Source organism: Corticium candelabrum, chromosome 15 (assembly GCF_963422355.1).
Source record: "Corticium candelabrum chromosome 15, ooCorCand1.1, whole genome shotgun sequence".
Classification (NCBI taxonomy): domain Eukaryota; kingdom Metazoa; phylum Porifera; class Homoscleromorpha; order Homosclerophorida; family Plakinidae; genus Corticium; species Corticium candelabrum.
Genome location: NC_085099.1, coordinates 5,528,505 through 5,542,124, shown reverse-complemented (window position 1 = coordinate 5,542,124; position 13,620 = coordinate 5,528,505). Strand labels below are relative to the sequence as shown.

Here is a 13,620-nt window from a genome sequence, read left to right as displayed (position 1 = left end):
TCGTGCAGATGGTCTTGTGCTGCCTTCGCCAGCAAATTCTTTTGAAAAAGGACATCGACTAAAACGTCTCATTTCTGCTGTGCACTGACTACCAGGAGTGGCAATGTCATCTCCATAGTCTGGTGGCATGTCCCGAGCCAATTGCCTGTCAGCAGATCCATACATTGTTCTTTTCTGATTATTTGAAATGCCATCAAGTCGTCTGCAGCAAATAAAGCATCAATCTATATGTTAATATAATATGACTCTTACTAAATTATTTATTTTATGTTTATACGCTTGCAGTAAAACAAAATAACATAAATTACAATTCATATACTAAATTTAAGTAAAATTAAAGTAAATTTAGTAAAATAAGAAATTCAAATTTAGTCAAACAGTCAAGTTACGACTAATCCTGGTAATTTTATGGTACTTGCACTTGTGCGACAGAAAATTTATCAACTTAGTAAAACTGCAAGCAATATACTGCACGGTATTCTTCAACAACTAGCATGGGTGGAACTGTAACGTACCAAACCTCAAACCCCGCATTTTCAATAAAACTGCCAACATTATTTCATGTTGACAGCACCGACATTAATTTCATAGTCTAACACTTGCAGCTACAAATTAGAATGTAGAAAGACCTTGCCGATGTAACATTTTCTTCACGATTGCAATCGTCACCCAGTTCCATGCCAGGATGTGTGCCCTCTATAAGTACAAAAACTGTAGCAGTTGCATTGCCATTGGCCAGAGATGGTGGATCGACAGTCACGGTGTATTCAAACAATACAGTTTGTGCAACCGACGTGTCATCCACTTGAAAGCCTACTGTTTGTTGAGATGGATTAACCCACACAGAAGCACCCATACCACTCTAAACAAAAACTGTTAAAACACAGTAAATTTGACAATTAAAAAAGATTCAACTTTTATTTCCACAGATGCAATCTGGAGTTGCGGGCACTGAATCAGTTGTCTGTAATTTATAGTAGCATTTGCATGATTGTGGCTACGCAATTGAAATCCATAGATTAGATATTGCACAATCAAGACTGTTCAATAATGCTTACCCTGCTCTAGGTAGAACAACTTTCAGTTGATTGTTTGGCGGTACATTTGTGTATGTGACATGTGTGTTATACGAAGGCCAGTAAACATACAGTCTGACACCATCCAAGTTGTTGCCTAATCCAAAGTGTGCTTCAATCTCATTCTGTGCCATAAAGTGAGCCCCAGAGCCAATTTCTTGTGTCTGGAAATGAAGCAACCAGATGAGAAAATTGAAAGATCACACACACACACACACACACACACACACACACACACACACACACACACACACACACACACACACACGCATGCACATGCACGCACAAACACACACAAACACACACACACACACACACACACACACACACACACACACACACACACACACACACACACCACACCACACACCTGTTTCCATCCATCTGCTGTTGTCACTTCGACACGTGCATGCAGGCTGTCACACAGTTGATTCACCTGACTGGGACACCTTCATTAAATCACAACACACATTTTCACGTGCTAGCTCCAATCGAATGGTACTGTGATTGCATACTGATGCATGACACGAACACGAAGCCAGAAATTTTGATTTCCACCAACATTCTCATACAGTGATGGCTTACCAACCAAATGACTGACAATTACATCTTCATCACCATCACCTGTAACACACATAATCAGAACTGGCAACAATCATTGCAAGAAAAATTAACTAACCATCAAAATCAAACTTTGCCAAACCACGCCCCTCTTTGCTGTTGTTGAGACCAACATTTCTTGCGACCTAGACAATGACATGCCATTGCACTATAGTTGATATTTTTATAGTCGTTATGTTGTACGTCTTCTGTTGTTAAGTTTGCCTCAGGTCCTTTATTCATCCACAGAAGCATGGGATCAGTTGCATATACATCATCTGTAGTTGTTGTTGTTGAGTCAAAACCTAAAAAATTCATTATATGTACTTGAAACTCTAAACCAATGAAAGTTTTACTTTTTGTCAAGTGACTGTACTACGTGTACACTTGACAACGATTGGACAAATAAAGTATATATCACATATTAAACATTAAAATAATCATAGGATTTGCACATACATTTGATTATATTCTATCACCTAATAAAATAATCCTATTTTTTAGTTATTACTGGATATATACATACCCAACATACCAGATTTCTAAATATTTGTATTTTGCTTTACCGGTAACTAATTACTCTAACTCCCATAGATTTCGTATAAATCTTACCGTTTGTCATAATGAAATCAAGATATTTGTCATTGTTGAAATCAAACATTGTTGTTCCCCATCCCCACCAGCCTTTTTGCACACCAACTTCATTAGCAACATCGACAAACCATCGACCATTAGCATTTTTGTAGAGTGAATTCCCGTCAGTGCTAAACGAGCAGCCTAAACTGTCACAGCGTGCCTCAGAGTCATGTATTCCGGTAGAAAACCAGTCAAGATGAGTGTCACCATTCCAGTCTCCTATTGCATGACCCATTGCGTCCTACAAACACATAGACTGAGGGATGATTACTTAATTAAAATGTCTTGTCTTTTCATTATTCGATTCAGTTGTCTGTCATTTTATCAGTTCAACTATCTCAATTTTTGCTTGTCTGTTTGTTGGTCATGTCCATCAGTGCATCCACACACCAGTCTAGTTGCATACGTTTGCTGTTTGCTATTCTAGAAAAAGATTGTCAGTCATGAAGATTCCTGTAATGTCAAGCAATAAGCGACTGTGCAGGTCCTTCTAAGAAAGTATTCGCAATTAAGCCCTTCTGTATACTGGGGTCTCCCCAAGATTTTTGTAAAGGCCTGCAAAAATTGTTATGGCCATGCCCACACAAAATTTTTGGGTCGATACCATTTCGATTTTTACGGGTGCCGCCCCCACAAAAGCATTGATGCAGGTTTGCTTACACTGACATGCCACAAACTGTTGTCATGGAATGCTCAGGCCAAAAAGGAACAGAGTGGTTTATTTTTAAAGTTTCTCTCTGTCTTAGTTCACTGTGCTTGACCACACGATACCTATATTAAGCCTCACAGCCCGTGGGGCTAGTACATAGGATAGGATTAAGGGCCAGAATCTACAGAACTCTTTTGCATGTTACCATCAGATACTGTCATATGGTGGGCAGTGCTGACAACCACTGCATGTTGATCTTTGAGTATTATATATAATAATACCATATGGAAGTATTGTCCTAATTGGTCTTATCTTCAACCAAGCATCCTGGGAACTACTTGTTAGCCTTCTCACTTTCAAAAATACAAATACAAGTCCATTGTCTTCATAGTTAATCACTGCCTACTCATGCAGCAAAGCATGGTGGGCTTGTACCAAGTGAAAGCCAAAGCATGGCGGAGCACAGTGCCTTTCGTATGCTGGGGACCACCTGGTATATCTCGTGTACCGTGTAAACATGAAAACATACATGATTGCAAACAGTGAGTGGTGTCACTCAATAGGGGCCTGGATACGCCATGACCCTACTACTACAGTAGTAGGCATGGCTCTCTAGACAATTGACATATAAGGCTTATAAACATAGTAGATGCTCTCTCCAATTTTAAAGACCCAGCGATGCCACTCCTGCTAATGCAGTGTGTCTAGATAGTTGTACGTCTGTGTAGCTAACAACCCTCAGCCTACATAATACTGTAGCTAGCAAATCTGTTGGAAAAGACTGCGATTATATTTAACCATACAGATGTATTGGAAATATAAAAGTGACTGTCTGTCTGTTTTTGTATGCATGTATCCATCCACTTATTGTCTGTCAACTTACACAATGTGTAGTCTTCTAATGAAACTAAATACTATCTGACATACCACTCTAGAAGTTAGTCCACACGCTTCGGTGCATTCATGAAAAGTCCCATTTCTGTTGTTCCAAAACATTTTGGAATCACCATAATCAGTAGTTATCACCAATTCTGGCCAACCATCCCCATCAAAATCCTACAACAGAATTAAGCTCATAGACAAAAACCTTGACCATCTAAAAATTCAGATATAAATACAGTCATGGATGAGCAAAACGTAAATGTTCCAGGTGCTTCTACGCTGTTGCTTCTAAACTTGTCAACGTCAACGTTCGCTTCATATGTCACATCCTCGAAATACCTAAAATACAAACAATTACAATTAGACAACAATCCGTAGCACGTACACACCATGCACAACATCACTGATTCTGCATACCATATCTATGTAAACAGGAGGGCACACAATATAAAGTGAAAAAGGAAAGTAAAAGGCTATTAAACAGGCAAATGAAAATGTACGTAGTTTTATGTTGTCAAAAACATGACAAAATATCACAAAGAAAGCCGTGTGGGCAGATTGAAATGCAGACATACAAACCAGTTATTGTAATTAAGTGGCACTTATTAACAGTTTGATAAAGAACAAGTTAGCAGTCACATGCATTACAAAATGAACACAGAAAGTAACACACAGCAAACAGGTCGAACAAACAAATACAACACAATGCAATTGTACCCTGGTTTCTGTTTTCCCATGTTCTTAAAAAGTCTTGATGAAGAATGCTATATGCAACAATAAAGTACAGAGTATGATAATAAATGTTCCAAATTGTGTGCTGAAATAATTATGAAGACCAAGCTGACAAACCTTGTGCTTAGAACGCAATATCCATTCTGTGATGTAAAGATCAGGATAACCATCTCTGTTGAAATCACCAACATTAGGTGTCATGCCAGACAACTTTCGACCATCAGGTTGTGACCCTGTACAATTCCTTTCTACCGCTTCTTCGGTGAACCGTCCTCCCTAAATTAAGAGGAGTTTATGCCATCGTAAATAACTAAAACTGTGACTTTCAAAAACACACTAAACATCCTTCCTTTTGAATGATTTCAGTGTGTTGAGTCTAGACCTATATGCGTGCGTGAGTGTGTGTGTGTTTGTGTGTGTGTGTGTGTGTGTGTGTGTGTGTGTGTGTGTGTGTGTGTGTGTGTGTGTGTAGGTGTGTAAACAGTTTATACGTTCAGTAGCTTACTTGATTTATGTAAAGAAAATGGCTTGTGTTTCCAACTGATGTCACATACAAGTCTAAATCTCCATCTGCATCAAAATCGGCCCACACGGCTCCACTTCCAAAACGCATAGGTCCAACCCTAGCTTCATCGGTAACATCTGAAAAGGTGCCATCTCCTGCACTCAACACAGGCAGAAATATAATAGCTATAATACTGAACAACACTTACAAGTTACATTAGTGATAGCAATTAATTAATAATTAATTGCACTATATTAAGTTATGTGTCATATAGTCTTATAATTATTATATAACAATAATAACCAGCACGTTATTAATTAAGTAATAACAAATTAATTAATTGCAATATATTAACTTATCTCATTTTTATTGTCAGCAATAACACAACTTTTTATTGATATCTAACAATAACAAATCATTAATTAAATATGTCTACTTTTACATACATACAATTATTGTACAAACTACAATGCACAAGCTATCTCTAAGATTTTTCTGTACCGTTGTTCCTGTAGAGTTTGCTTCTGCCGTTAAATACCGTGAAAAATACATCCGGTAGCCCGTCCGTATCATAATCACCAACAGCCGCAGCGCCAGGAATTTGCTCTGGCAAGCAGAACTCTCCCTTTAGACGCACGAAATCCGACGAATTCAAGATGGGAATGTCGAAATCAAATGCACAATGCGGCCTGACGGGCGCATGAAGCCTGTAGGAATGCGTAAATCCAACTCGCTCTGCGACGTCTACAAACTGCACGTGGGTCGTGTTGACAGAACTGCCCATCAGATCAGATTTCTGTTGCACCACGCATGTTTGAGGCTCCCATTTCTCAACATAGTCATTACGCAGCAAGCGCAGCTTTGCAACGTTGGCGGCCGACTTCCAAAATTGATGCTGGTCGTCGTGTCGAAGCTCGACGGCGTCGCGTCGCGTCGATAATTCGAAGAAGTCGTCGCTAGGTCTAGGATCGGCTTGCGGCTGCTGCTTAGACCTCCGTGTGGTTCTTACTCCTAAACTGTAAGTAAGCAAGTAAAAGAAGAAAAACTGGACGAAGAAAGCACTCATAGTGAGTTCCTTGCCTGACATGTCACGTGACTAGGCGGGGATTTGATCACTGGGTCCCCATACAAGTTGGAAAGGTTAAAGGGGAGGAGGAGTCGTTCGCTGGCACGTGTTTCGCCACGTGTTACTATGCCATGTGGTTAATCACGTGTATCCCTGCGTGCAGAGTATGTATTCTCAGAATATACAGACAATAGTGCTCATATACACATGGCTTGTACGTTTACTTAGATTGCTACCACGGAATACATAGCGCTGCAGCGTACATTGCAAGTGAGTTGCTTGCAACTGAAACACGAATACTGACGACACTAGCTAACGAATACAAAGCAAGTACGACTCTTTCGCCCCAAAAAATGCAAACAAAATAGTAACAACCATGTCAAACTACTAGCAGGTAACAGCCATGTCAAACTACTAGCAAAGTCCAAAAACTAGTTCAACTTTTTGTCACGTGGCTATTTATTTAAGCAGATTTTGTTTGACTTTTTTTCAGTGCATCACTTGCAGTGCTGGCTTCCTTGTGTACGGTGTGTGATTGGTTTTCAAAACGTTCCAATGCTCTTACGAGATCTGAAATATATCCATTTCCGGTGTGCTTATCTGCTTCGCGAGCAACCTCCATTGTATTCGTACATCGTTTCAACAAAGTCTCCACTTCGCTCACATCGGCATGCAGAGAACTAGCGGAGCTTGACAAACTTTCCAGCATCACTCTCACCTTTTCCAACTGGTTTTCTGTGGTTTGTATTTCGTTTGCTTGACTTCTTGTAGCTACAGCTGCTGCTGCTCCTGTAATTGCTAGTGCTAAACCACCAGCTATTTTCAATTTAACAAACCAAATAGCTACTCCAGCGGGTGGATACAGCCAGGCGAGACCAGCACCAGCAATGCCGCCAACTGCCATTACCAAAGATGAGGTCCAGCCAACACCCTTCACAGTCGTTTTGCGGCTGTTAGCTTTACTAGCTATATGCTCTACGTCTTTCGCTGCACCATACACTTGTTCTCTTGCTCTATTGAAATTCGTTTCAAACAGTTCTAGGCAACCTTTTGTGTTAGCTAGATGCTTACTGAGTGTTTCCATAAATGAGTGGAAAGGCTCGAAATTTCCAGCTTCTAGTCCTGACATTACTTTCTTAATCCTGTCAGCAGAATGACTCCACTCAGCAAAATCTTCAACTGAATGAATGAATTTTCGCGCCGAATCTATGGCAGAGACCATTTCATCGCAAGAATACTTGTGTGACAGCTTAGCGTCAGCCAGAGCACATCCCGTCTCACAAACTAATTCATTTAGCTTTATTGCTCCCTCCAAGATTTTTTGAGCAGCTACTACGCTAGCTGTAATAGCTCCTGGATTTGCTGCTTCTATAAGAAATTGACGAGCGTATTCTGCAACCGTTGCCATAATCTTCTGATTTCTCGTAATTACCGTATACTGCACGAGCAATAGAAACTTGAAAACACTATCAGCCGGTCAGTTAGTTTACAGTTATAGTTTAATGCATTCAACTACATGCATGCATGTCTAAATACACGTCCACTATCTGCTATTGAGATAGGTATACAGTAGTCTAGAATTAAGTAGTGGAGCTATGTTGTAATTTATATGTAATTTAAATACCGTCATTACTCAACACGTGAAACGCTAGGGTACAGCGCCTCGTAGACCAATCGACCAACGACGCGCGCTAAAGGACTAAATCTCAAGATTGCTACTGTACCGCTTGTAAAACATGCATGTGCTACGTTGTCAAGAGAGAGGATGTCGCCAATTCCAATGACACACGTTCATATGTCAACGGGAGCTACATGCACTGTAGTATGGCGCGTGATGTGAGTCATAATTCCGTCGGCTGGGCTGCGCTAACTCGTCGGCTGGGCTGAGATATCATGCTGCCACAACTAATTTGCATATCGCCACTCAATGTGTCCAGTCCCCTTCTCACGCTCTTTTAGAGTTGGCTCAGACTTATAGCTAATTAGTCTATCTAGAGGCTCGACAGTTCAAAGGGTCCAAAGATCACCCCTAGCCTGATTTTGCCAGAAAACGCTGTTTGAAGTAGTCTTCTTGGCCAGATAACCTCCTGTTAATTAGAGCATATCACCAATCTGCCTACTGTCAGCAGAAATGAGGCGTACCTTGCCTTGCAGAGAGAAATACTTTTGGCAGTGGCACCTTAAGGGTCCCTCATAGCGTCGCTAGCCATTGTCACGTAGTACTAGAACGCTTTATAGTAAGAGTCCAATCGATCGTCATAAAATAAAGTACTAAAATCAAGCACTTTCTGCCAATCTGCACAAGTTTGAACTCCATTATGTTATCCGGGAACTTTTCAAGTCATAAGCCTTTTGAAGACGTGATTTCGTCAAGCTGGGGATTCGGATCATTCCCCATTTTATGTTTGAATCGTTTTCGATGGAGAAATAGTTTTAGAGACTGGAATAAGAGTTGTAATTACCTCTTCATGATGTAGGTTTTTCGCAACGGCAACTACTGAGAGAAACCTGAATCGATCCGTAGAAACAACACTCCGGAGGTAGAAGGTCTTTTCATGACTGCCGGAGAGCTGGGAGGCCTTGAAAGATAACGAAGAGGGATGACCGCAATTTGGTCTTTCACCGAGAAACCGGTGCGCAACGTCATGCGACCTATCTACAAAGATCGACCCATTTCTGGTGAGTCCACCCTCTACAGTGCGTAGTCGAGTCGCTTGCTGAAATCGAGTCTTCGCAGTTGTGTAGCAGAGCTAGACCCTTTTCATTTACGGACAAAAAGGAAAGATTGAAGCATCCAAGAGAGTATTTCGAATGGGGGAAAACAAAATGGGGTGTGTAAACGTAGCTTAGCTAACTAGTGTGGAGTGATGAATCAACTTTTCAACTATTTTCGATCAAGGGAAGGATTTGGTTAATTAGACTTAAAGTTAGCGAACGTTACAAACAAATATGCCTAGCTTCTACTCTGAAGAATGGAGGGGAAATGTTACAGTATGAGGATGATTTCAGCAATGACAACTGGAGATCTAATCAGATTAGAAGGAATGATGAATAGTGTGAAGTATGTAAAGGTTGTGACAGCGCACATGATACCCTCCGATAGATGCCTTGAGTCTCTAAAGGTAGCCGTGTCTTTTTCGCCATCTAAAACGATTCAAAACTAGCGATTTTACGCAAAAATCACATGGGGAATCCCCGGCTCGACGAAATCACGTGTATGTGTTCTCAAGGCGGAAGACGCTGAAAGTTCTCGGATAATGTAATGGCGTTCCAATTTGTACAGAATGGACAGAAAGTGCTTGGTTTTTAGTAAATTACTTCAGGCCAATCGATTGGACTCCTACTATGACTACTTCTACGAGACGGTGGCTAGCAGCACTATGAGGGACCCTAAAGGGTGCTAATGAAAATAGTTTCATATTTCTCTCCGCAACACAAGGTACACCGTATTTCTGCTTAATTAACAGTAGGCAGTTTGGTGATATGCTCTAACAAACTGGAGTGTAGCTGGCCAAGAAGACGACTTCAAACAGCGTTTTCTGGCAAAATCAAGGGGACCACACTCTTGCACAGCGGTGTATATCTAGCGTTCTACAGGGACCATTCTGTTCACGTGAACAGGATAGTCGCCGCTAGGATGGTTTCAAATTGCGTGAACAAATAGTCCCCGGTGAACAGAATAGAAGCAACTAGGAACAGAATAGGAGCAAATATGAACAGAAAGTACCCGCGAACAGCATAGTCCCCGTGAACAGAACAGTCCCTGTACATATGTCTAGCAGAGGCGTCGCTCAATAGGGGCCTGGGTGGGCCATGGCCCCCCAATATTAGTAGACGTGGCCGTCTAGACAATTGACAATAGACAATAATCCTAGCGCTGGCCCCCCCCCCCCAATTTTGGACGTCCAGCGACGCCTCTGTGTCTAGACGACGAAATCTTTAGTAGACGGCTGGAGACTTTCACCGCGTAGAATCAAAGAAACTTCCGACTCTTATTTTCTAGTCGGGACATACATGCACATGTCGCGCTGTTGGGTCTCTGATAATGTAATTTCACTTTGACGCACCTGCCCTAGGCGCGTTCGATTGGCCTCTTCCAGCCTCTTCCAGAAGAGACTCCGTGTGCACGCCCCTCTTCCAACTTCTACAGTTCTGCCGCTACAGTCGAAAGAGCCAACTCTAACGACTCTGCTGCTCGTTGAAAGAGGGGCATGTCTTCCAGAGGCTGGAAGAGCCGCCCCTAGTGTTGACACAAGTTCATACCTAGTTAGAGCTCTAGATCTATCGATAGATTCTTAGTTTGTCTCTCGCCTCTAGACAGCAAATGTTATCCATTTCTGCATGAATTAATTAAGTAATCTAGGGTCGACAAAACCGATGGTGCTCCTCAGGTCATACGGTCTGAACGCTAACATACGCGCCAAACGCTACTATAGCTGCTATAGTAAGTGTGCCATAGTCAACTCACTCGGTTGTGAAACGACGCCCTCATTGAGCGCATTTTCAAATATACAGTCTTCTGTTCGTGTTGTCCATTGTTCAAAGGTATGCATTGATATCGACGTTTGTTATCTATACTTTCGATGTTTCGCCATGTAGAAGGTAGACAACAGGCCGATCACTCTCTATCTGTCTAGATCTCTATCGCTAGAGCTGATCGTTTCAAATTCTTACTCTAGTCTAGGCATCCTAGACATCGCTACACAGTACCCAATGTGTCTAATCTAGCGAGTATTGCAAAATGCTGTTGTATGCAATCGACTGCACTGCTCAAGATAACGTTTTAGATGATTGATAGCCGTATAGTTTGTTTACGAAACCGTCTTCATGCCAAACATACCCAACAAGCCAAAAGCGAAACGAAAAATAAATCTGTTTATTCATGCACTTTCGTACAAGTGCATGCATGCTTTACTAACTCTAAACAACTAGAGATAAAGCGTTCTGCATAAGCATGGAACGTATACCTGCGGGCAAGTTCAAGTGTCTACAGTAAATAAGATAAAACCGCACTAAAACTTTTCGAAATTTAAGTTGAACAGGGCACATCATGCGAGTCTTTTACCTTGTTAGTCTCGATGCGACGCAGCAGCTTCTGCAAGAACAAACGAGCAACAACGACCTGTTAGCAAGACTGCACTACGAGATAGAATCGCGAGAATTTATATTAGCTAATTAGTACATCACGTGTTACATAATTACGTCTTTGTAACTAGCCAATCATGAACGTTCTGACATGTAAGTGGACCGGTTTTGGAAAAATGCGCTCAATGGCATCGAATTCCGTTTACAAGTACAGCCGAGTAGGTCAAGTTGCAATGCTTTACTTGTGCAGACATCAGGACTGCACATTGCGACTTCTGTGTCAGTGGAAGCAGCAGGGTCAGACTCACTCAGAGGTCCAGCTGCTGAGTGCATGAGGCTAAAATGTGTGGTAATGTATGGAGCCCCGACATCGCACAGCAGGGGTGGCGAAGTTCGGTTATCATAATTAAGGCTGGTGCCTTGGTGTGGCACCAGGAACGCCAAACGGAAATGACACGCCCATGTGGACACACCTGCGCGAGACTAAATTTTAGTACATAGACACGTCGTACGTACATACATTTATACATACATAGTCATGCGTGTATGTATCATCATGATACATACACGCATGCATGCAGCCAGACAGAAAGCAGGCGTACAGAGTCAGTATATTTTACTCGCATTGTCGGCCAAGTCCCGTAGACATCCGGGAAATTGTTGGCTACAGTATGTGTAACCTAAAATTTTTAGTAGGCTAAGACTTAGGTGTGATTACCCTAGGCCCAGATTTCCGGGCTCGAGTATAGTAGTCGTTCGATGACCCGACGACCGACCGTATATATAGTTGGTTAACACAGATGCAAATGAGCTATTCGACCAATAGACGAGAAGTGGTGTCATTACCGACCAACAGACGAACGTGATGTCATCATGGGGCTCCATCTCTCTTTCTTTTGGTAGCTGCTAACGAGAATTCGGCCATCTGGCGTCCGTGCTGTACATGGTGTTCAGTCCTTTGCTCTAAGGGTCTAGCACATAGAAACAACGCCTAGAGTTTACATTTGCACGTGTATGTTTTTCCAACAACAACCAGGAGTGAGGGTGTGTAGCTGTACCTGACTTGTAACATTTTGCTTGTTCCACAGTGTTTCTGCATAGTGGTTCTGCAGTTTGCCAGCTTGAATTTTCGGTGTGCGTGGCTGAGCGGCCGTGCTGTTGAAATTTGGCGCTTGACGGGAATTTGCGAAGGAGAACGTGCTTTGTCCATGACAGCGTCTGTTTGTCGGACGAAGCGGCTTGGCTGACCTGTAAGTACGCTAGTGCGTGTCTATTCATTTATATTTGTGATCAGATGCTTTGTTTTCACGGAATTACTGCTGTTCAGTCACAGTCGTGACTTCACTATCTGCTTCAGCGGCTTCAAACCTTGGTGCCAAACCAGCCACTTGTGGCGCCATAGCGCCAGTTGGCCACCCTTGATGCCGCCTATAGACTTTATAGACCGCGCGCTAGGTCGAACCGATCATTTTCTACGTAGCACTTCCTGGGTCACTGATAGTATAGTGAAGCTCCGTACAGACTACGTCTATTTGTTTTCTAACTATTTTCCGGTCACGTGCAACTAGGAAAAGCTCGAGGAATCGCATTGTCGTTCAACAGCAAACTATCTCAAGCTACTAAATTGTAAATGTGTGATTAAAGAAACGATTTCAACTTTGCGTGGGTGTGTCTGCGGGTGCGCATGAATTCGTGAGGAGGCGCCATTAATTAATTTATATAACGCCAGCAACACATAAGTATACAGGACAGAGACCCCAGAAAAAGTTATCAGTTGCTATTTCAGAGTGAGAAAAGGCCGCATGCTCAACGAGAAACGAAGAAGTGCAGCGGTTTGCAAGCGCATACGGAACAAACTTTTTGTGACTTCACGATTTCAAAAAACCGCCAGCACGGAGCAAAGTACAGGGCACCGGCCACCGCGAAAAGCACCAATTGATTTTCGAAAGTAGCTAAGGTCATGTGCTACAGGAGGAGCGGAAAGGCCGGAACAGCGGTTTGCGAATTACGAAACAAAATTCAAAATGGCTGCGCCCATGGGGCCCCTTTCCTTTATCTAGATAGACTTTATCAAATTATATGTTTTAAAAGTGGACAATAGTGTACGTACTTGGGCTTTGTTCACAACATATGCATGTATGCCTTTGGTCGCAGCGGCAACAAGATGCAGACAAGCGTCCACCGCACGCAGAGTTGTCGCCATACAGAATTCAATGCGTAGCGTGTTGATGTCATTATCTAGCTAGATTTATAATTAAAACTATAGTGTTAGTTTTCAACTGCTTAGTCCTGAACAAAAGCAAGACATTGACAAATTACTCATTGGTCATGTCGCCTGCTGAAAGAGTCTGCATGTTAGCCGTTCAATGGTCCACAACGGTAGTAATTT

General features: G+C 42.1%; 1 protein-coding gene across 1 annotated transcript in view; it reads right to left on the bottom strand.

Moving 5' to 3' along the window:
• LOC134191553 (uncharacterized) overlaps window positions 1-6,146 on the bottom strand; it is a 17,803-nt gene extending 11,657 nt beyond the window's left edge. Inside the window, exons 1-15 of the mRNA XM_062660174.1 lie at window positions 5,582-6,146; window positions 5,081-5,235; window positions 4,693-4,851; window positions 4,561-4,607; window positions 4,080-4,182; window positions 3,889-4,017; window positions 2,289-2,553; window positions 1,881-1,981; window positions 1,756-1,822; window positions 1,592-1,700; window positions 1,447-1,525; window positions 1,059-1,240; window positions 916-997; window positions 630-862; window positions 1-202 (exon numbers count right to left, since the gene is read on the bottom strand). The exon at window positions 1-202 is cut by the window's left edge and continues 27 nt beyond it. Of these exons, the coding sequence (XP_062516158.1) occupies window positions 1-202; window positions 630-862; window positions 916-997; window positions 1,059-1,240; window positions 1,447-1,525; window positions 1,592-1,700; window positions 1,756-1,822; window positions 1,881-1,981; window positions 2,289-2,553; window positions 3,889-4,017; window positions 4,080-4,182; window positions 4,561-4,607; window positions 4,693-4,851; window positions 5,081-5,235; window positions 5,582-6,146 (2,478 nt within the window). The remainder of the gene's footprint in view (window positions 203-629; window positions 863-915; window positions 998-1,058; window positions 1,241-1,446; window positions 1,526-1,591; window positions 1,701-1,755; window positions 1,823-1,880; window positions 1,982-2,288; window positions 2,554-3,888; window positions 4,018-4,079; window positions 4,183-4,560; window positions 4,608-4,692; window positions 4,852-5,080; window positions 5,236-5,581) is intronic.
• Between the last annotated feature and the right edge of the window lie 7,474 nt (window positions 6,147-13,620).